A 23,546-nucleotide genomic window follows, 5' to 3' on the forward strand; every position below is an offset into this window, starting at 1 on the left:
TGATGTTTTCTGTTTTGCCCTTTCTTCCTTTCCTAATTGTTCCTACCAATCTAATTGCCGTTTGATTCCTGGTGAGCTTTGAGTGGATGTGCAAAATAGAAGCTATTAGCCATCTGCAATGATTCCAAGATATTTTTATTGAGTAAAACAGCTAATGTTAAGGCCCTAATTTGGAGCCCATTTGAATTACTTAATGTTTATTGTAGTTGAATTTAGCTGGCCTTATCAGGCAGACGCAAAGTATCCTGCAATCCTGCAGCTCTTCACAGTCAATTTAGTTCTTTGCTCTGCGGAATCATATTGCAAACTTTGTTCTCTCCTCACTCACCTCCTTCTCCAGATAATTTCTGAATGCGCTCAAAAAACCAACCCCAGTACAGATTCCTGTGAGACTCCAAAAGGAACCCCACCCCATTATGAAAGCTATATATTTATTTACAGCTTTTTCAATCTTTAGATTAATTCACAGGGGATCTTCTGTCTCATCCTGTGATAACTTAATTTACTTATGAAACTTCAGAAGTTTGAACACTGTTAAAACTTTTCAGAATGAAATATGCTAATCCAAACACATTTGTGCCATATTCTTCTCTGTTTTCCATCTCTTTTCATCTGAGCTATAATTGTTTATGACCCACAGAATACCATGTACTGGATTGACACTCTCATTAATATGAAATTTTATTTATTTTCTGCCAGACTTATGTTACTGTAAACTATGCACCTTTTGTAGATATCTATTTTCCATATGTATTAAGAATACTAGATTAGATAATATCTGTTGCAAATGTTCGTTGAGCCATGTCATCTGATCAACTGCTTCTGAACGTCCTTTAAACACATAATTTTCACTGCTTCTACTGATGGAAGAACTCTGGAAGTAAGAATTTCAATTGTAAACTCTTGTTTTATGTTAAGTTAATGCATGTGCCAGGTTATATCTCCGTGAGGTGATCAAGGGATAATCTCCTACTGCCTTTTCAGGTTAGATGATACTTTGCAAGCGTTCAGTTGGATGCCGACTTCTCAGTGCCCTATTAACATGCACATCTTATTCACAGCATGAAGAATAGCGCAACATTCTTTTGAAGGCACAATATATTCATTAGTGAAGAGTTATTTTATGCAGACGTAAGGACCTGTTCTACGAGGCAGGAGCCTCTTCTCTGCGGTGCGGCGCAGGCTGATGCATTAGGCACACTTCTTCCAAACATAAAGCTTTGTATTTTCTCCAGCCCCTGGCTCTGCTCTCCCGCTTTGTTCTCCCATACAGCAGGATATATTTGGCCCATAATGAAACTAGACATTTTATCAAGAATTAGGTGAGTGCAAAATTGTTTATTTGGGACATAGCGAGTTTGTATCTGCATTTTTATCTTTAAGCAAAACATGAAAATGGGAGTTTGTTATTATTGACTCTCAGGCTGCATCTATCTAGTCTCTATTTGAAGTTTGTGAAAAATGTTCTAAATTGTTTTCTTGTTTCTTTTTAAACTACACTTTCTTTTAAAGGAAATAATACCCAAAAGCTCTGCATAACAGTGGAAGAGAGTTATACAGAGCCTGAAGGCATTCAGATAGCACAGTGATTAGTGTGCTATTCGTATTTAAACAAAAGCATGACAATATAAATCTAAATACTCTCTTCTCTATTTTGCACATAAAGTCTTGTGTAGTTTCTAACCTTTGTAATGGGATTGCTAACCAGTATGTGAATTGGCTCAATTTTGCTAAATATCCTAAACCCATGTTTGAAAGGGTTAGTCAGCTGAAAGGTTCACCAAACTACCCTTGATGCATCTAATCAGCTGTTTGCATGTAAGTCGGAGAACTAATCAGCTTGTATGCATACTGCCCCTAACTAGGTTAAAAAAACGCCACGAGTTCTTACCATGCACAATTTATTATAGTAAGACATTAACTGGTAAAAAGCTAAGGGAGAGGACAGGATGGAGAATCTGAAAGCTTTCATTTTAATTGCTCAGATATCCTAGTAAGGTGTCTTCCTTGCCTCAAACCCTGTTTCTGAAAATATGTGGCACCCTGTCTTTGTGTCATTTCCCACTGAGAGGGATAGTTTTAAGACCTGGATTTTTGCCTCTCCATGCCACTGTGACATATTATTTGCTGATACAAGTAATCAGGTGAGCCTGGCATGCTTTATCACATTACAATTTAGAATTTTTTATGAAGTTAATTCCTTAAAAATACAGTTAGGCTGTTCAGTGGTATTCTGCAGAACTCCACATGTGATTCCACACAGATCTAAAATAAAATTTTGTTCTACCAAAGCTTTTAATTGATTCATCTGTCACAGGGATGCGACTTCTAGTGTCTTCTAAACATCTGTCTCATTATTGGCAAATGTATTCTTTTTTATCCACTGTCATTGGCAAGTTGCCTGTCCAGTTCTCCATCTTTCTATAATGTGTACTGTGCAGATGACATAAGATATTATTTTTATTAGGTGGAGCTGGTGGAAGAAACTCGACAGCTGGACTCCGTGTACTTTAGAAAGCTCCAGGCTTTGCATCAAGAGAGCGTTTCCAAGAAGGATGAGGTAACACAAGTACCTATTAACAAAAACAAACTCTTTTTCTATCAGAGAGGGTTAACGCTTTGAGTATCAGCAAGGACAGACTGACTGCATGCCAGTTTGGAGGAGCGAGCAGTCTGATTTCTACGGTTCATTTTGTGCAATGCTTGAAAGCCATCAATACGTTAATTACAAATTTAGTTCTTCCGTCAGTTGCATCAATGTCAGATCATTTTATGGTTGGAGTTGATGGGATAGTTTCCATTAAAGTCTGTGGAATGTATTTTCAGCCCTTAATCTGGAGTAAATCCTTGATTTCAAGTAAATTACAGTTATGTATTGGTTTATTTGATTATGGAAACTGCACGGACTGATATGTTTAAAGCAAACATAAAAATAAAGCTGATAAAGAACGGGAGCATTAACTCAATTTATTTTCTCAGAAATCACAAAGCTGTTCTATGGAGACAGAAGTAATCTAATGGAGGATTATGAGGCTGAGCAAAATATACAGACAAAGAAATCAGTTATGCAACTGAAATAATTTCTTCCACCAGAGTGCTGCTGCTGACACCAGTCTGCCAACCTGCCCTGATGTTCCCCCAAAGGATCAACACTTGTATCAAGTTCCCCAAGAGTTGGCAGGTCCTAATCTGAGTGACCTGATCCACGACAAACTGAAGTTAGAACAGTTCCGGGTTTTTCTTGATGAGCGTTCTGCTGGGTACGTTTCTTCGTTGCTATTATTTTACTCATTTCTTCGTACAGAAGAAATCTTTGCTGGGAATCTGGGTTATGTGAATGTTCCTGGATTTTAGTCATTTTTAATGCGCATCTGTATTTATGAAATACACATGCATGTTATTCAGACAACTGAGTCATCTTAACTGCTTTTTGTGAAAACTGTCCTGTCATAAAATGATTGTCGTATAGTTCAGCTTTCAATTCTGCTTGGATTAGTGGCAAACCTACCTGAGAGCAGCAACCAGCCTGGAATGAGTAGAAGTTTATGCTTTTAGTGCAGTTTGAATTTAGTATATTTTAAAAATTAAAGCTGGATGTTACAAAAATGTACTAATAGAACACAGCCATGTTATTCTCACAGTGTGAGAGCAACTGCGGTTTTGTGTTTGCACTGAACAGAATTAAGCAGCAGCTCACAGCACATACAGTTTATGCAGCGGTTTTGAAAAGCTGAGCCCTCTTTTCTAAAAACGAAAATTTAAATGGAAGTTCTAGGTAGAAGTAAATGCAAATTTGTAACTGTTTTTTTCCTAGCCTCACCCTAATCTTTACCCTGTTTTGGAAAAAGGAAAATATTACTTGATAAGTAACTGCTGGCAAGTCCTTTAACTGCTACCTCCTTCACTTAACTTGGGTTCCCCTGAGCTGATACCTTGCATATTGCTGTTGCTTCTGGACGAACATTACTGTTGTTTTAGATTTGAAGCTGGGAAGCTTTTTCAAAGGTGTCCAGAGATGGACAGATGGGGAGACAAATACATGTTTCAGGGCACAGTTCTTCTAATTTTAACAGAGCGTCTAAAAATGATTTGGATGAATCACACCTAAAGATGGATATTTCTCTTCATTGGCTACGAAAAATCTGTAGGTAATGAGCTCAGGTGGAGATTGCTGTGTTGCAGGTGTCCAGGGTTAAGTGAGCTCAATGCCACTGCTAGTCTGAGTTAGCTGGCCAGACTTCCTCTCTAACTGGGGCTGGTGGGAATCGCCAGAGACCAGGTCACCTGCTGAGATGGGGTCCAGGATGGATACGCTGAATAGTCTCTGGGACTACTCTACTAATAACTGATCCATAACGTTTGAAAAAGTCTCCAAAACCTGATGTTTTAGTGCTGGGTGCAGACACAGTAACACTGAAGGCCAGCGGATATGCCTGCCTGAAGATGCCTGGTGGTACTAAAAGCTGAAGGGATCCTAGGACTAGTGTAGCACGGCAACAAACAAAAAATGTTTAATTTGCCATTTCATTAAAATTTATGGCCCTGTTTGGCCAATTACAAGGTTCACAGAGGGCCGATTGCTGAGTACCTACACACAAGTTCTGTGAAGAAGCTTAATCAAGATCCATTAATTAATATTTTGTTAGATATGTAGGGTGCAGTCACACACAATTGCAGGACAATTTGTGTTACTCTGGCTTTGTGGATTACTACTTGTCAGTTTAGCCAGAAGAGCTGACTGTGCACATGTTCCTAGCTTATTGCATGTAAAAAGGAGAGTATGCTAGTATAAGCTACTACTGTAAGTGGTTTAAGCTTACAGACTTGAAAGTAATATGTTTTACTTTTGAAGTAAGATGGACACATTTGGTCAGTTAGCAGGGCTGGATGACAAGGGAGGTGACTCTAAATCACCGTAACTTGGATTGCTTGCAACAGGGTGAACATTCTCACATTTTAACAACCTGGCAAATTAAACTTTTTTTCCGTTTGAAATTTTCCAACTACTTATGCTCAAGAATTTCAGTCTTAATAGAAATTAAGTCTGTAAGGGTTTCAAAAGAATTTTGAAATGGAGACATCTGTTCTTAAATCAGTTAGATGCTTTTGTAAGTTTTACTCACAGATTAATACTTCAAAAAAGCCAGTTGTTATTAACAGAATGGAAAGATGAAACAGATTTATCTGAATTTACTGTTTCATATTTTATGCTGCCAATGGAGTAAATGTGCTGATTAAAATGGTCACAAAACTTCAAATTGTAAGATACTGTCAGAAAGTAGTCATATAAATTAAACTGAAATTTATTCTGTTACGTTCAATTATTCTGTCCTCCAGTTATAGAACAAAATCAATATATGTTCCATTAAAGCAAGCTCAGATTGGTAATATACATTCAAATTATTATGAATAATGTATCAATCAAGAATTGCATATGGAAATTATTTATCATTTACTATGAATAATGAAATATGTAGTGGGATCAGTAATTTATGAAAAGGCAGACCACAATAAGCCCTAGAAACAAAATTCACCATAAATTGTTTTTGTCTGCTTGCCTGACTGCCTCCCAAGCTCTATCACTTCCCATGGGGTAGGGGAAGGAGATGATTTTGGGGCCGACATTCCCAGCTGTCATCCCCGCAACTTTCTCTGAAGTCCTTCAGCAGAGGAGGCAGAGCAGGGGGGTGTCAGCTCATCTTTTGGTGGCTCACAGCCTGCAATATCGACTCACATTCCCATCTGTTTCATTTTTCATTGGTTCTGTGAGCTCTGCGTTATGGCTCTGACTCACAGTCCCTGCTGGATCTAGCGGCAGTAATCGGAAGATGTTACCCCCATCCAGGAGGATGTTACTCCTGGGAGCCTGAGCGAGATCCCTAGGGTGGGTTTTGATCTGTTTGTTCAGCAAGTGCCACGGTCCTTCCCGATGGTACTTTCTTATTAAGCAAAGAACAGCTGACAATTTCGACCCAGTTTGACCTGGTATTTAGGATTTGGACACTTTGCCTTGTGGTTAAACTAGTAACTCCCTGGAGTTATTAACTCAATATTGAAAAAACACTCTGTTTAAATTTGTTCATAGCACAGATCTTATGTGCTGGCTAGACATTGAACAGTTCAGAAGGATGCTCCACAAGGATAAAGAAAAAAGGGAGGAAAAATCTAAGGACATTAAAAACAAGTACCTCAACAAAAAGTACTTCTTTGGACCCAGCAGCCCAGCTACCAGGGAACAACAAGAAGAGGTACCAGTGTGCAAAGCTGTTCATAAAGAACAATTACACAAATAGCTGTGACTGAGATAAGAGTCCATGATCGGCTCTATCCCAACTCTTCTCCAAACTATCTCCTCAAATCTTATCTATATTTTTGGCTAAAAGTCTGGTTCTGTTCTGGGGGATCCTTCCTTCCTGTTTATGCTCTTCCTCCCAGAAGGATGGTCTCCTAAATGTGGATCTGAGTTGCACAGCCCAACTCAGAAGATGTGTAAAAAATAGCTTTAAGGCAGAGTAACCTATTCCAGTTTTCTCTTTTAGTATGTTAGTAGCTAAGTCACAGACAGCAAGTCTGAGCTGCGGTACTCCAGTATATCGTGATGCTCGTCAAACGCACTCAGTCACATTGGGATATTATTTGCTGGTGTCTGTGTTCTATTATAGGTAGGGACAAATGTAATCTGTTCCCTTTTATGAAAAGTACACGTGAGCCTTGAGTAAGCATGCATTAAATGCTTTGCTTACAGTTAAGCTCATGCTTTGCTAAATCAAGTATGTAGAGAGATAAAGGGCTTTTGGTATACACAGAAGTTTATGTCATGTGTTTATTGTATTTGGATTGCTTAGCTAATGCGTTCAGGTGGAGGATGGGGACAGATCCTTCATGATCAGGTTTCTCCAGCGATTCTGCTAGAAATTCAGAAATACGCCCAGAGGAGATTAGAAAAACGATGGTTGCCGTTGTTCCTGGCAGAAGAACAGCATGGGGCGGATGAAAAAGCAAAGGTAATTTTTTAAAGACTGCAACACCTTCAGGCATTGTTTTTTGTTTGGCTAATAATTTACTATTGAGATAAAACGGGTCAGAGGAAAAGCAACCTGTAACTCGCACTGAATTTAGATTGAAAGAGAAGCTCTAGTATGTGTAGGTGGAAGCATTTAGCTTGGTAGCTATGAAAGCCCTTCCTCTGGCGGCTTGGTGTGGCTGACAGTGTTATTGTTGGACGCTAAATCTGAAGAAGCTGGTGTTTGCTCTGCTGCCAGCTAGCCCGCGGGGCAGAAAACTAACCTTTGCTGTAGGAAGGGTGTTCACGACAGTGCAGCACCCTCAAGATGCCGTTTTGCCCCAGGCCGTACACTCCTGCGTAGAAGAAATGCTGCTTTGTGTACGGGATTTGCCTAAGGGGACAAAAACGCAAGCAAATCAGCAGTCTTCCCACGCTGTGTTCTCTCGCTCTTACACTGCCCGTGTTCTCCCGTTCAGAGCGGCAGAGCCCACAGAAACGACTCTAGGTCCCAGGAAATTCTGCTGAGTAGGGAGATGAGCTGCTACAAGCCTGGTTTCCAATTGGTTACTTTAAAAAGTTGTCAGAAAACTGGGAATGAGAAGCCTTTCACTCCTGCTGGCTCATTAGAGTCAAAAGACTGGGGAATGGGCAGAGTTTATTCCTGACTTTTTATGTGAGTGCCCCTGTAGCTGGGATCTATGTGGGGAAATCATCCTGCTGGTGACAGTTGCAAAAAGACTTATTTTTTTGCAATCCCACAAGAGCTCTGAAATGCGAATGCGACTGCAGAGGGAAATTTCACAATTCCACCAGCAGACAGATATGCACGCTGCATTGACTCACAAAATTTGTTATCTATGATCACTTTAACATCAAGAGTGTTCAAAATTTGTCATAATTTTATACGACCTGGATCTTTCCTATTGACTCAGAGTACTAAGTAATATGAGAAGTGTACTTTCTAGTAAGCCAGACTGTAGTTTTAATACATTACGCTAAAGCAAAATTTCCCAAGCCTCTGCGCTTTTTAGCTGAACTCCGCTGTCCAGGCCACCCTCCCTTACGAGCCCTGCTGCAACACTATGCATCCAGGTTAAGGGGCTTCCAGGTGTAGCTAATGCCTCCTCTTGCACCTGCTGCTCTGCGTCTGCAGCGTGAGTAGCCCCTGCAGTTTGGAAAAATGCTGCATTAAAGTCTAATAAGCAGTTTACAGGAAATACATAATTTTAATGAGATTTTAGTCTTTTCCTAACTCCATTTAAGTCTCACTGCTTTTTTCTCTTTCTTACTGCAAATTCAGAGGATGAAAAGGTCCTTTGAAGACTGTATTTTAGAAGAAATGAAACCAGATGACATTCTCCACTTGGCTTCATATTTCACAGTGACCAAATACTCTGGGCATGCTATGTAGTCCTTATTCAGAAAATCTGCCCTTGATTTGAAGGGTATTTTGGCTACAAAGAAGCTGCAGGATCAAGTCTGTATTTCTGATACAGCTGTCCAAAGGAACTAAAAGCATTTCATATAAAAAACCCATTACAGCCCTAAATCTGTTCCCAACCTCAGCAGTCCCTCAGAACAGTGTGGGTAAGGCAAACCAGTGAAAGAGAGCAGTTTTATTGCCATTACCTCTTGTCTTCTCTAACTCCTCAGTCTTAATGACTAAATGCTCATTTTATAGCGTAACAACAAGGGATGGTGTTCAGTGTGGGGCACAAGTTACATCTTCATTTGCATCTTGATAAATGAATTAGCTACACCACTGTGGTCTCAATCATTAGGGAGCTGATCATCAAACAAGAAGAGTTAGAAAGCACTGTGATAATCCTTTTTTTTTTCACCATAGATAAGGGACATAGTTGAAGATCTCCTAACCCAGAAGAAGGAGAAGACAACTAGGATGTGGAAGGCAAGTGAAGTTTGTTATGCCTGTTGTGTCTACAGTTTCATTCTTTCCTGTGTGTACCTTGCACATCCTTCACAATTCCCCTGTTGACAACGTGAGACCCAAATGTGATTCTGGCGAAAGCAGAAATGATTTTACTGACTACAATGGACTGATTACTCACATTACTGATGAACTTAGCTCCCCGTTGGATGACCATGATAAACTTCTCTCCTTTCCTGGCTGGAGAGGTCATGTCTGAAAGAAACATATCTCTTGTCCTGGGCTGTGGAGCACCCCTCTCAAACTGATATTGTACCTTTAATTCACATTTATCTGTATTTTGCATGCAGAGGACTTATTGGGACAAGCTGTTCATTCCAGCATCTGGTAGTTTATTTATTATCGCGAATGGATTACGTGCAGACACAAAAGGGAATGTGAAGTATGCAGTGGAGTGGGCAGGTTTAATCATATCTTACAGTATCTGTTTCATTTACAATTGTATTTTAATCTTACAGCACTGAGATAATATCAGTTTTAAACATCTTAAACCTCTGTAATAATATGTTTCATCAGAGGTTTGCCAGTTTTTTTCTCTTGAAGAGCAGTGAACTCTTTGTGATTGCCAACACACAAGTTGTGTACATTTATTCAGTTGAACTTTTATTGTCTGTTGAAATCAAACTGGAGACCCGGTCACCAATTATCCATGCAAACCATTAGCTCAAAAGGGATGGAAAGTGCATGTGGGTTCTGTTAACTGAGTTTTCTCTCCATCTGTTTGTCAGGAAGATGGTAATTTTCCATGTTTTGTTTTAGGGTTATTGACCCATAAGATAAGCAGTGTTTGTAGATTGGTATAGGGGTGGGAGCAGTGCTCTGTGCATCTCTTTAAGAATGTGCCCCAGGAATTTTTCCCCAAAGCTGCCTAAATCTTGGTCACAGTGATCTTATGACTTTGGACAGAACATGCTTGATGTTTTGGAGGAGGGCTGGGAAGATGCCATTTTACTGTCTAAGCTGATTTTTATTTTAACGTTAAGGACCCTTGGGACAACCACCTCACTCTCTCCGGTGAGGGCATGCTCTTCTCACTGTCAGGCTCTGCAGGAGACTATGTGTAACTCACACTTTTAAGAGAAGCTGTAGAAAGGCTTTTAGCTTAGAGTTGGATTTCCAAGATTTTCCAAAACAATTGAAAACGTTCTTGTCCCATGCTAACCATTGAGCAGCACTCCATCTCTGCCGGGCTTTGAGAGTTTTATACTGGTGTTGCAAGACAGTTTTCATTCACCCGTTGGATAGCGAGGGGGATAGTCTGGCTGCGCCTCTGCACCCGACGGTCTGTTCGGGAAGGCAAGCCTTTCCGAACCGCCCTGCAAACAAGCTGTCCCTGCACGAGCCATCTCCCGCTCCCACCCTTTCCTGGCTGCTCACTGCTCTGTGCTTTGCAGCACCCAAGTGTCTCGATGACTTTAAATTCTATTTTACTATTGGTAGCTCCCCTCCATAGAGAGGAGGCTCTCCAGCTTCTGTTGGTGATCATGGCAACACATTTCAAAGCTCATTTTGTTAGCGCGATCCCTGTCAGAAGCATTTTACAGCTTTTAGCTGTGTGGTTTGTCTGTTCCCTTTTCTTTGTTGTTTGTTTGCACAAAAGTCAAACTGTTCTCTAGAAAAGTAGCCTGTTGCCATAATCAATAACAATAGCTGTTTCCATACTTTATAGTATGTAGTCATATGGTCTAAATCATTGTCAGTCATTTCCTCTCCCATCACATCTTCCAAAAAATGTTGCCCAAACCAAACTGAAAAAAAAGAAGGAAAGAAAGAAAAGAAGGAAAGAAAGAAATGAAACCTTGCCAAATTCTATTGTATCCATGTCATAAACTCATAAACTACTGAAAGTTAGGGTCAGTGCAAAGATAAGAATCACACAGTTTACGCTAACTAATGCCTTTGTTATTGCTTTTTGAAACAAAGTTTATTTGGTGCATTTATTTCTTCTTTTGACAGCATGTGGACAATAAGTGGGTTTCTTCATCTAAGGAAATAATTGCTTTCCGCAAAGCGCTGTTGAGTCCAGTGACAGCAAATCAGTTTCAACGCTTTGTGTCACTGAAGGGAGAACTACTGGCGAACGGAGTGCTCTTCTGGCAGGAGGTTCAGAGGTATAAGGTATGGTGGTAAAATGGATGGAAAGGAGTATCACTCAGCTTCTAAGCAAACGCATCCATTACTGCAGATTAGGAGAATTTTTACTAGAATATCTCTAAGCATTTTTTGTTCATTGTAAAACCTTCATGTTTAACTGTTCTTTCTTCCATGAAAATTCTCACTTCTTCGGGATGACTGTTTTAACTGACTTGAATGTATTACCTCTGTATTTTTTTCGTGCTTCTTGACTATAACATTCTTCTGAGTCTCTGAAGGGATACTATTAACTAGTTAATGCCCAGATTTTGCTATATATATCTTCAGTAGTTCAAAATGCAATGACCGCATTAGAATGTTCATTCTCTTTATAGCTGCAGGCTGCTAAATAGAAGGATTATTGCTGGGCTTGGTAATTCCTTTAAAATCAGAGAGAACTTTTAAATGCTGTCACATATACGAATCAAAAATAGCAGCTGCTCAAAAGGTGTATAAATGCAGACACCAGTTCCTTTATTCAGTGCCGTCACGTTTGACTGCAGCAGAGGATATGAAACATGATGGGCTGGGAGACCCAGGAGTGGGTCCCCTGGATACTTGCCCCTGGGTGAAATTGCTACGACATGAGGTGCCACATCTCAGGCCTCTGACTTAGGCGTCTACGTGAGAAGCTGGAGTCCCTCTGCTTCCAGAGGGCAATCCTTCCTCAAGCAGTTTCTGGTGCAAAGCGGAAGACTTAGAGACTGCAATGCTCTCTGGAGGTGCTGTTGTCTCTATCTTGGATACAGAAAGAGTAGTTCAGGCTAGAAAGGCACTTGAAGTTACATGACATCAATCTTTCAAATATCTGGTGCTGTTCCAGATTTGTGACTCTTCATTGCTACATTGTGGAGAAAATGGAAACTGTTTGCAAATCCATGTGTTCAGGCTGTTTTTTTTGTGGAATTGCTCTCTGAAGAAAGCCTTCATTGTTTTGTGTCCCACCCCCTCTCCTCCATTTATGTTAATTTTATTTGTCTTCTTATCAAGAAAAAGTACAATCTGACCATAATTCCACATGCACGCGATTCGTCATGGTTGGCAGTTGCTGCTCTTTATAGAAGCGAGGGCTGGAGTAGCCGGAGCGTTGTGGGTCAGGCTGAACGGGGGGAACGTTGCCAAAGCTGTGGGCAGCACTTTGCATCACACATGCTTCTATTTTCTGAGCCCTATCATGCCATCTGTTTGGGCAGAACTCCTTTGGAAGCCAATGTCTGTATTGCTCCTCATAACCCATCGGGCTGGCGGCACATTTTGGGACAAATACAAAATAAAAATGATTTCTTTTCTAAAACAAATATGGGGAAATATAACTCTGTGGATCATTTCCATGTGTTTGTCTATGTTCACATCTCATCCTTTTTCATAGCTAATGGCTTGTTTGTCTTCCCTCCTATTTCAGCTCGCTGTCTTTCCTTGTGTGCTAGATGAGCAAAGGAAACCATAATATATTCTCAGGATATATTGAATATGTTTTTGTATTGCCTTACTTTCTTCATTGTAGCTGCTATCATTCTTTTCTCCCTTTAGAAAACTAAGAAGTATTCATAATAAAACAAAGCAGCTCTTTCACATACCACATTTCTGGTTAAAAGCCCTGTTTTTAATTTCTTTCCAGAGTAAATATCCAACCTCCTGTACCAAAACTAAATGCTTATTCTTCATTTAGAGAGCTCTGTTCCTGAAATTTCTCTAGAGTGTTCATTGTGTCTCTAGTAGATGCATGTGATAATCTCCTAGTGTTACAGAAATTTCTGGATTTTTATGGATAGATGGAAAGCATGTTTTTTGAAGGGTTTGAAATAATAAGTCCATTGAATGATTTTTTTCTCATGTCAAAATCCACTGGCAGCATCATAACAGTGTGAAAACACAGTAATCATAGATTTTACAAGAACAATAGGATCATGTGGAAAAGGATAGGAAATCCCCAGTGTTCCTTTGAGATATCACCCTTGTAAATTCAGGTTTGTTTTGAATTCCATCTACCCTGCACAGAATTATTTCAAACACCAAAACTTTGGGAAACTAGAAGAACTCAGTGAATGGAAGACTGTGCTGGTAGCTGAAATTATCTCTCTCCTGTCATCATTTGAGGTTATACCTAAGTAATTCCCTCTGTTCTTGGAGTTTGTAGACCATCTTTGTCGTTTTTAGCTACTATTGCTATGCTAGTCATAGCGGACTCACAGAAATCAGTGCATTTCACACCTGCAGGTGTGTTTCTCTTTTCAGAAATGCCTCTGATTTGCAAGTAATGTGCTTAGATTGAATGGGGGATACGAGCTGTATTACTCCATCAGAATATGCAGGTAGAGCTTAAAGATTGCTGTATATAGATATAGAGTTGCAAACCAGAAGACCCACAAATGTTTTTCCTGTTGCTGTAATCCTACACATTTGCTGTAAGAATTTGGTCCTATTGTACTGAAGGAATCTGTTTTTATAATTTTGTATGACTGTTTTTCTCTGATCACTGCCCCCCCCCGTAGAATCTCTTCTCTCTCTGCCTACAGTGACTGAAACTGCTGTCTTTCACCCTTCAGGACTTGTGCCATTCTCATTGTAATAACGCCACAATCCAAAATAAGATCACAGCTATTATCAACTGCTTTATTAATTCCGCTGTACCACCAGCTCTGCAGATTGACATCCCAATTGAACAAGCAGAGAAGATTTTGGAGCACAGGAACGAGCTAGGACCTTACATTTTTAGAGAGGCACAGGTAAAAAGGTGGAAGACTCTCTGTAACAGATGCGGCTAGAATTCGTGTGCCTGATTTTAGGAACAGTTTTTGTTGCTTACGTGAAAATTTTGACTCCCTGCATAAGCTTGGGCACAGAGTAGAACATCGTAGTCACCCATTTCAATACAGATTATATGGTGGAGATGACAAAGAAGCTTCGGGTACTAACTGCTCGATTGCCTGGACAATCTCTGTCAGCTCGCGGATCCTGGAAGGTGTTCTCCAGCCCTGCTTTAGGAACGTGGGTGGTGGATGACCTTTGTTCATTCTCTGACCTGCTTGTTCTTTACTGCTTGGTTAACATCAGGGTAGTTTGCAGTCAGAGGATTCATTCATACAAATATAAAAAACATGTAGATGTCAGTAAAGGACACAGCCAGCTTACTGAATGTCTTTCCCTTCCTTATAACATAGGGTTTATGTTAAATGGCTGTGGACAATTTTCTCTCCCTGATCTTTGTACTAAGCAGCCTTAATGGCAATTTGTGAACCCTGGCTACACATTCCTGGTTACTATCTTTTATGACTTTTCTTCTAAAATCCACAAAGCTGATTCCTCTTCTTCTCCTATAAAATTGCCATCGACACCTTTAAAAATCCAGTGCGCGTCCATAAAATATTTGGATCTCAGGAGATGAATGTTTTTTTGAGAGAGGAGGTTTCATGCAGATCCTAGGAGAAACAAGAAGACTCATTTAAGAGTTAAGCCTGTGTAAAACACAGTGAATTCCAGAAATGCAGCACAAAACCAAAGGAAGAACTTGGCAAAACAGTTGCGACTGGAATAGTGACTCAAATGTCACTTTCAAGTAGGTTGAGCCAGAATCAGTGAGGTGCTGAGCACGCTTGACTCCCTCTGAAGCCAAGTTTCTCAATGAGAGTTGAACTTCTAAATAAAATGAAAAACGTGGGCCTTAGTACGTGCAGCATTAGAATGCACTGAGCCCCTCTGTTTGCTTTTTTTAAAATTGTTTTTCTTATTCTAGTTCAAAAAAGACCCTGTGAGAGATTATATCACTTAAAAATTATCCAAGATTTGCTCATAGATCTGTAATGTGGTTTAAGAGCCTTTCCAGAGGCAAAAAAGTATTTCCTTTCTCTTAAGCAGGAAAAAAAAAAAAAAGCTCTCCCTAATGAGCAGAATATTTAGAATACTTGAGCAGAACAGTGGTGCAAAAACAATTCTACTGGTGTATATTTTATCAAGAATACTTGTAAAAAATGATGGATGTTTTCATTAATGCAAACAATTGTTTAGGGAAACTGAAAAAAAAAAGTGCTTTTTAACTGTGTTTTAGGAAGATTTCTCACCAGTAATAAACACACTGATGAAAAGCAAGTGCCGAGCAAAGCTGGGTTGAAATGCCAGGACACAGTACGTGGGAGGAACAGGGCTGTGTGTTCAAAAAGAAATAGTTATTTCATTCTCGTGGTAAACTACAGCTTATTTTACAGTAAACTCTGTTTTCCTAATGCAGTCAAGATAGACTTTCTTTTCTTTTCACACAGATGACTATTTTTGCTCTTCTGTTTAAATTTTGGCCAAATTTTTGTGAGTTTCGAAGCAATTTGACGAGTGACAAAATTTTACCTGCCTTGGAGAGAAGAAAAGAAAAACAGATGCAAAAGAAGAAGGGCAAAACAGCAGAGGTAAGGCTTACAGAGGTTCAGGTGAGAGCCGACAGACTGCATATACACTCTTGTATGAGCAAACGTATAGGAATTCAAACAGCCTTTTTCTCAGTCTGATCCAAAGCTACCGAAATCTTTTTGTTAGAACGTAAGCTTTACATATGATCCACTCCGAGGACAATTAGTTCCTAGTCCTGCCAATGCATATACATATGTTTAACTTGAAGCAGATGAGTCAATGGAATACTCCTTTCATTAAGTAGAGGGGAAAATGTACTTTAGCCATCTTTTGTGCAGAGGGAAAAAGTGGAAAAGAGGGCTGAATTTTAAAAAATCTATACATGCTACATATGTACGATGGATAAATGTAGATTTGCCTGCACTTTCAGTGTATACTGTCATTTTTCAGGATTTACAGTCCTCAGGGACCGCTATTAAAAAAAACAGAGATTTCATATCTATTGTTCAGAAAAAGCCCTTGAAAAGTCTGCACATTATTTTTAAAAATATTTATGTGCTAATTGCTATTTATACTCTTTGTCTTTTCTTGAATATTTGTCAGCTTTGACTGTGAAGTTGTTAAGAGTTCTCACAACGAGTTTCCAGACAGTTTCAGTGCATTAACTGTGGCCTCTAGAGTGGAATGCTTGCTTGTAAAAGTGTTTTTCTTGGAATTTTATTATTAAAATATAATGCATTTTTTTTCCTATTGATAATAGGCTTTGCAAAAGTTTATTTTTTACAAAATGTACTTGTTTGGCTAGCTTTGAAGGGAGAACATTCCTGTAAGGGCTGAGAAATTACTGGACTTGCAAACTATCATAAGTAGCATTAAAAGACCTTTACATATTTTAGATACCATGTACACATGTGTTGAGATGTTACTGGTGATGAGAACCACATGAGCACCTGAATAGATAGAGACATATGCCCATAAGAACATATACACTTTATTATCTTCTTTTTAGACACAGGAAAACTGAGTGAAGTGTTACTCAAGGCCACACAGCAATGTCAAGTGAAGTCTAAAATCCAAGAACTCATGCTCCTTTCTCCAAAGCACGTTGCCTCCATACAGAAATGTCTGGCAAGGCCATTGGCAATACTTACAGTGCAAGAATGCAATATTTCAAAGTAATGCACTTTGGTGTTTTCACAGACTTATTTTTTCCATCTGTTTGTTGCCTGTCTATAAGATTTCTGATTAGGATCAAGGAAATAAAATCTTGGCCAAGAGGGCAAAAGCCTAGCTTTTATGGGGAACAAATGGGAAAGGTGAATTACTCTTCTTAACTGGAAAATAGGTAAGAAATTTTAGAAAGTGACAGGCAGAGAATGCAGCTCAGCAAACAGTTTACAGATTATTCTTTTCACAAAAATTATCAGTAAACCAGTTACCTTTAAAATCCCTCAAAAGAATAGGAGGGACAGATAAATCTCTGAAACTCTTCTTCCTTTCTTTCTTTAAAGAGTTTCCCATTCCCTCCTCTCTTCTGCCCCCTCAGTGACAGCAGAACTATTCAAACAAATTGATTCAGGACAGCCAAAGACAAAGCATCCGTGGCAGGGCAGTGCACAAAACTCCTAAAGCCGCTCCTAAAGTCAGGTTTAAAATAGAAGTATTCTGCTGAAGGAGAGGAAGCCTCTGACAAGGGAGGAAAATGATAATTTTTCTGACCCCCCCCAAATCAGTTGCCATTTGCTCTTTGTGTCAAGACAGACAACCATAGTCCTCAGGGAGGAGTTTTACCTCCTCTTTCCACAAACGTTTTGCTGGGGTGGCTCGTCTAACTGGGTGTCCTCACTTTCTGAAGTGACCAGCTAAGGCAGCTGCACCATGGTGTAGTGCAAAGGAAAACATGGGTAGACCAGGAGGTTGTCACTGGACAGTGGTGCATGACTTCTCTTGGTATTAGCTGACAGTATTTTGCGTGCGTGCCTGCTTGGCATTTAAGGAACAAATCCAGCTCCTTTATCTGGCCTAGCGAAGGTTTCCTGGCAGTGAGGGAAGCCCTGCGAGTGCTGTATAATGCTGACACCTCTTCTAAGCACAGCCTCTGGAAGGTATGACTGAGTAGGTATGGGAGGAAGTAAGCTGACTAGTCAATGCGACTCCTTCAATATTGAGCTAAAATAGTTGTTTTAAAGATATTGCTTGGGGGCGGGGGGGATGATTTGCTTTATCCCTTTGCACATATTTGCCCTTGGTGTGGTGCAGCTATATGAGCTGATCTTTGGGCTGTGGATTTGCTCTTCAGTTAATTCCTAGACACACATGACACTTTTTAAAATAACAGTAGTCACTTTTTGCAAACTGCCTTGATGCCAGTATTTGTAGTTGGCTGCATACAAAATTGCACTTTGCCACCAAAGTTGATTTGGAAATTTTATTTTTCAAGCTAAAATTGTACAAAGTAGTATTGTCTTAACTGTAAGCCTGTCCTTATTCTTCCCATGCACTTGTCAGAGAAAGGCTAAAGCCATATGCATTAGTTTTAGTTTTCCATCTTTCGTCCATTGCTCTTAGTAGTAACTAAGCTTCTTAGTAGTAACCTGATCTGTTAGTACGTGATGTAACATCAAGCGATTGCCATAACTTTGCCTAGTTTATTATGAAAAGACATTATTAAAGGACTTATTTAATTCTCCATTCTCATTTTAAAATAGCATATATAAACTATATTATATTAGTATATACAGTGTTTCTGCATATGCATCAGTCTCCCTAAGTTGAGTGTCTCATCGAAGTTAATAAGCCTGCTTCTGGAGAGAAGATTAATACCACGCTGCCTAGGCAGCTCTGTGCCCAAAAGTCTCCATTATAGATGATGGGTACCTGGGACAACGGGGAAGAGGATGAAGGAAAAGGCTGCTGGAAGCAAGGAATTTGGATATTCTGGTCCTTTTCCAGATCTTTCAGGGGCTTCCTGAGTGACTTTGGGAAGCCATTTGACCTCTCCCTTTTTGTCTCATTTGCAGCAAGGGACAGGCAAGTTATGTTACTTGCCTCGCGGGGATGTTGTGGGGCTAATTAATCTATGTTCATAGAGTATGGGGATTATTAGGCAGATGTGCAAAAGCAAAGCCTTAATAAAACACTAAAACAACATGAAAATGGCAAATTGTTAATCTCTCAAGCATTTACCAATGATTACAGTGCCTTGCCTGCCACTCTAAATGTTTTAAGTGAGATTGCTTAAGTTTCTAATATATACACTGCAATTCATTCACAGCTGCTGGACTTGAAGATGGAATTAACCATGGGAAATCCGATGTCCTACATTTATACAGGAGGCCACATTAAAGGATTTACAGTGGCCTATCTATCCTTACGATATGTTCTTTTGCATGTTCACCCTCTCCCTTAGCTACAGCTCACTCCTTGGGAGCAGATCTGAGATCTGAAATGAAGATAGCTGGCAGGAGACCAGAGGTCAGGAAACTTCGTAAGGACAAAGAAATACTTTAAAAAGCAGTATCATCTCCTTCCTTTTGTTAGTACGCCTGAAGTGATTAATTATGAACCTAGGCATTAGAAAGTTCTGTCCAAAGTATGTCCATGTATAAAATGATACTGCAAATGACACATTTCAAATGACAATTTTGTTTCTTCAGGTATTACTTTTTACTTTGGCTCAGAAGTTATTGTTCACATCTAATTATGAGTTCTTACTATTATTGGCAGGGTAAAGGAGAGGGGAAAAAACCTCTCAGTCTGTCAAGCAGTATTTTCAGAGATGAATTTGGTGTGGAGAGAAGACGAGCATCATCTCCATATGGATATGAGCAGCAGGTGACTAATAAGCATATTGCTACAGATATCACCATTCAAGAGAGAGAAAATGATCTGGGGAGAATGGGAAGGTAGAGTTTGGCTTAGAATATTACTGCTACATTATTCTTCAATAACTGTTCATTCTTCCACCACTAACTTTGCTGTTTAGAAGTTTACCTATCTTATCGTATCCTAAATTCTTTTTGAAGATTTATGTTCTAGGAAATATTAATACCTAATAATATCAAGCTTTAATTTAAATGTAGAGATTCAATATAAAGATAAGTTACAGGAAATTTAGGATAAGAAATTTCAATTTAGTTCAATTTAGAAAAAGAAATTTTATATGACTGGGGAAATTCTTGAAAGAATTTGGTTTAAGCTTAAGTCTTGTTGTGCTTATAGGTCAAAACCTGAAAGTGAGCTCATTTAGTAAATCTAGCTATTTGGAAATAAAATCAGACAGAAAGTAATTTACTTGTCTCACATTTTAAGAACAACTCTCATGATATATCAAATATATAGGGAAGTGCAATAGTCATTTTATTAGAGAAACAGGAAGAACAGACTTGCCACCTTGGGATTATCAAATGATGGTTCAGAGCTGAGCAGACACTGCCATGATATAATAAGGAATCTGTGCATCAAATAATCACAGATGTAGCATGTGACGCAGGAGTAAATCCCACTTTGTTCAGTGATTCAGTTCCATAGAGCTCCTCTATGGCACTATATTAGCAATGGCAGAATATAGAAATGGGCAGTCTGAAATTCCCACAAAATCTGAAGCTGCAGTCCAAACTGTATAATTAAGCTCATAGTCTTATACCTTAAATGGACCTTTGTAACTTTGCTTATATTTATGTCAAGAAAAAAATGAGCTGGGTGATTCCTAGGCAAGTGTATCAATACTGTATGCCTAAGTTTTCAAGAAGACGCCAGATAACTGCACAAAGAGCAATAATCTCTTCTGGATCAGTTTCTTCTCCTGGCCCCTTGCTGCTCTAGGAAGACGCTACAAATTCTTCTTATTGCGTCACAAAATGAAAAATTGGCCTCAGGCTTTTCATGATGTAAGGAGAAAAAGGTCAAATAAAAATACACTTCTCATAGTGATTTGACCCTGAAATATTGAACACTGAACCTGAAACTGGGGATGTTACAATGTAAAGAGCAACATTTGTTCCTTAGAAAAGGAGAGGATGCCATCCCCAGATGAGCCCTCTCTAGTGGTAGGAGCATGCTGCTAGAGAACTTAGGGAGAAAGAACTGTGATGTTAATGAGACCTTCTAGATTTGAGATAAGGCACACTGAAGAGATGTGGCAGGGAGGTAACATGAATTAAAGTCCTCAAAAGCATAAAAGGCTGAAATTTTGGAAAGTGCTGCTGTGCATAGGAAGGTCATTTAGAATAGGGATGTATGATAAAAGAATATAAGCATCAGATCTATCTGCACCATCAGATCCTAAGCTGCACATAACGGTGTTTTGAGATTTCTTTTTTTTGACAGTATTATTTGTCCCATGATTACAATATTGTCATGATAAAGCCTCCATCTTCAATAACTGAGATTAGTCAGTAACTGGGATATAACATAAGCTTTCTGTTGCGCTATTGAAATGGACCATCAACTACCAGTGATATGGTCTGGAGCCTGATTTTTTTTTGATGTTCTTGCAGATTTCTTGGTCCTATTCCAAGTACATAGAAGCCTTGGAGCAGGAGAGAATACTCCTTAAAGTGCAAGAAGATCTGGAGAAAGATTCATCCTCACTTCTTACAGGTTTTAAAACAAGTTCTGTAGTTTAGGAGGACAAGCTTATAGCTTAGGTGAATTTTTTTTTAGGATAGAGGCTTCAGTTGTTCATTCTCCTTTGTCAAATGTAAGCCACTGCCTCTCTTACGCTGTCAATAGGGAAGTTGCTTTCTGCACTAGAATGAGTGACAAATCTTCTACAAAAGGAAAAGGGAAAGCTGCAGGGCACCAGCATTAGCTATATTGCATATGGCCTGTTGCAGAGGGGAATATGTCCATTCTTTCCTTCCACACCTGTTTGGGTCCCATATATTTCACCTCCCTGGATTCTAGCACTTCAGCAACTTGTGTGCAACCAAACAGGTTAAACTTTCACCAGTTTGTCAGTATGCTTTCACGGGATCTACCAGGAGTTGCCTCAAGCTTGTATCAGCTGTGAATATCCTTTTAGAGTCTTCCCAAAGGAGTTTATGACCTATTTGTTCCTTAAATAGTATGTGTGATATTAAAGGATTCAATTTTCCGTCATTTCAGTTTTATTTCTATATGCAGGTTCCTCATCTGTGTCCTTGCTGAAGCCACGCAGCTCTGAAAAATTCATCCTTTCTCCAAGGAGTAGTACGATTTTTGAGAAACACTTAGATCTTCCCAGAGAAACAGAAAGTGAGTACCAGATTGCCAGTAGTGTGCTTTGAAATTTGAATTCTTAAAAGCTAATTTTCCTGCTGTCAATGCTCATGCTCATTGTTAGTAAATTGTTCCATTCCAAATCACATTTAACTGAAGCTGTGCAGCCTCACCATGAAGACAAGATTATTTTTTACTCCAAACATGGTTGTCTTTTAGCCCAAAAGGAAATCTGTTGCAAAATGTCAGTCTCTGAAATGTGGTATTCTAGGCTTTCCGGTTGAAATACTTTAACTAGGAGCATGAGGTGACCAGAGGAAGCTCATACCCCATGGAGTTACTAGCGGAGGCCTGACACAGAACTAGGAACAGATCATCTCTGCTGAAGCAGATTAAACATTAGAATGGGAGAAAGGAGAGGGACAGCAGAGAGTTTCATTAAAAGGAAATAGGTTTTGCTTCAGAGATTGAATTCCTAGATGAGAGAGTTCCCTGGAGGTTTTGTTTTGTTTGGTTTTTAGTTTATCCTGAAATTAGATGGACTTTGTAGAACTAATAGAACTTGGATTATTGCTCTTCCTCCATCTCTGCTCCTCCTTCATCTTCTATTTCAAGACTTCAGCATTGCTGTTCTAGTATCCTGTCCTCCCTACCGTTCCTAAAGTTCCCAGGGCCTGAAGACTCTTCTGGTGGCAGCATCTTGTGTGTGGCCAGGAGGAGAAAATTGCAGCAATCCTTGTTCTTTTGCTTCCTCATGTTCTCTTTCTGCCTTCTCCTCACCTCCCCTAGATGCAGGTAAAACTCACACAGTTACTTTGGACCTTGTACACCTCTGCAGATGTTACTATACCTCATACATTTATTCCTTTCTTGTACTGTAGCTCTTCTGCTCTATGACCCTGCACTCCATGCAGCTGTGTCAGCATGCGGAGTCCTTGAGCAGGGGCTTTGATCTTGCCCAGTGAGCTGAGAAAACTCCAAGCTGGCCCTTGCTCAAAGGGACCACCCCAAGGTAGCTGCAGTCCTTGCTGCAACCCAGCCCAGCAAGGGTCTGTCCCATCCCACTGGCTGAAACCTGAGAATAGGTTGTGGTACTGTCTAACGCCATGAGAAAGTAGAGGTCTGAGAGCTGCGTGTTCTGCTCTCCCTCTAGTTTCAGTTACAGCCTGCTCTCAGACTCCACTGGAAATTTGCCTGCCCGATCCTTCCCTTGCTCTCAGCTCCAGTGTTCCCACTCCCTTTGAATAGTTTGCTCTTCTTGCATCACTGTCCTCTGGTGGTTCTCCTCAGCCTTACTCCCTGCAATCATTTTGTCGCTCTGTTGTTGATGCAAGATTTCTGCAAACGATCACTGCTGCTCTTGAGGGGACTGCTCCTCCCCACTTTGTTCCACAGAAAACCAGGTTCCTCAGATCCTTTTTGATGCAGTTGTAGGTGACTTGCTCTGACTATTTCAAGCAGCCATAACACAGTCAATGATATTCTGTTACCTTTTGCAGGCAGATTAAAATTTCCCTGAGGAATGGGATGCAGAGGCACTCAGTGAAAGTGGACAAGCAAGAAATAAGATGTTGGTGAGGTTTGTACTTATGTTTCCAGCGAAGATCACAACTTGGAATGTTATTAAGAATGAGACATTAGTCAAAAGTAGAAAAGAAACATCTTCCCATGTGCTTAATACCAACATGACCATGACACTGACTCTTGTGTTATTTATTTGTTTAATGGCATGGCTTGAGGCTCCAGACAGAGTTAGATTCCACTGAGGTATGCGTGGTGCAAACAATTAGGTAGGCAGTCCTGGTTCTAAAGGTCTTATAATCAAACCCAGTTCTTTGGTGCCTGATCTAATGAATAAGTAAAACATTGTGCATTGAATTGACAGCTCTGAAACAGTGTGTCTTGGCACACTGTGGTCTC

At 39.8% G+C, this 23,546-nt stretch overlaps 1 protein-coding gene across 1 annotated transcript in view; it reads left to right on the top strand.

Moving 5' to 3' along the window:
- Positions 1-23,256, top strand: part of RGS22 (regulator of G protein signaling 22) — a 62,365-nt gene extending 39,109 nt beyond the window's left edge. Inside the window, exons 16-27 of the mRNA XM_062568323.1 lie at positions 2,468-2,560; positions 3,094-3,260; positions 6,086-6,248; positions 6,846-7,004; positions 8,853-8,915; positions 10,911-11,072; positions 13,634-13,813; positions 15,344-15,505; positions 19,152-19,259; positions 20,924-21,026; positions 21,552-21,662; positions 23,126-23,256. Of these exons, the coding sequence (XP_062424307.1) occupies positions 2,468-2,560; positions 3,094-3,260; positions 6,086-6,248; positions 6,846-7,004; positions 8,853-8,915; positions 10,911-11,072; positions 13,634-13,813; positions 15,344-15,505; positions 19,152-19,259; positions 20,924-21,026; positions 21,552-21,662; positions 23,126-23,145 (1,491 nt within the window). The 3' untranslated portion in view covers positions 23,146-23,256. The remainder of the gene's footprint in view (positions 1-2,467; positions 2,561-3,093; positions 3,261-6,085; positions 6,249-6,845; positions 7,005-8,852; positions 8,916-10,910; positions 11,073-13,633; positions 13,814-15,343; positions 15,506-19,151; positions 19,260-20,923; positions 21,027-21,551; positions 21,663-23,125) is intronic.
- Positions 23,257-23,546: the final 290 nt, after the last annotated feature.

This window comes from Rhea pennata, chromosome 2 (assembly GCF_028389875.1).
Source record: "Rhea pennata isolate bPtePen1 chromosome 2, bPtePen1.pri, whole genome shotgun sequence".
Taxonomy (NCBI): Eukaryota; Metazoa; Chordata; class Aves; order Rheiformes; family Rheidae; genus Rhea; species Rhea pennata.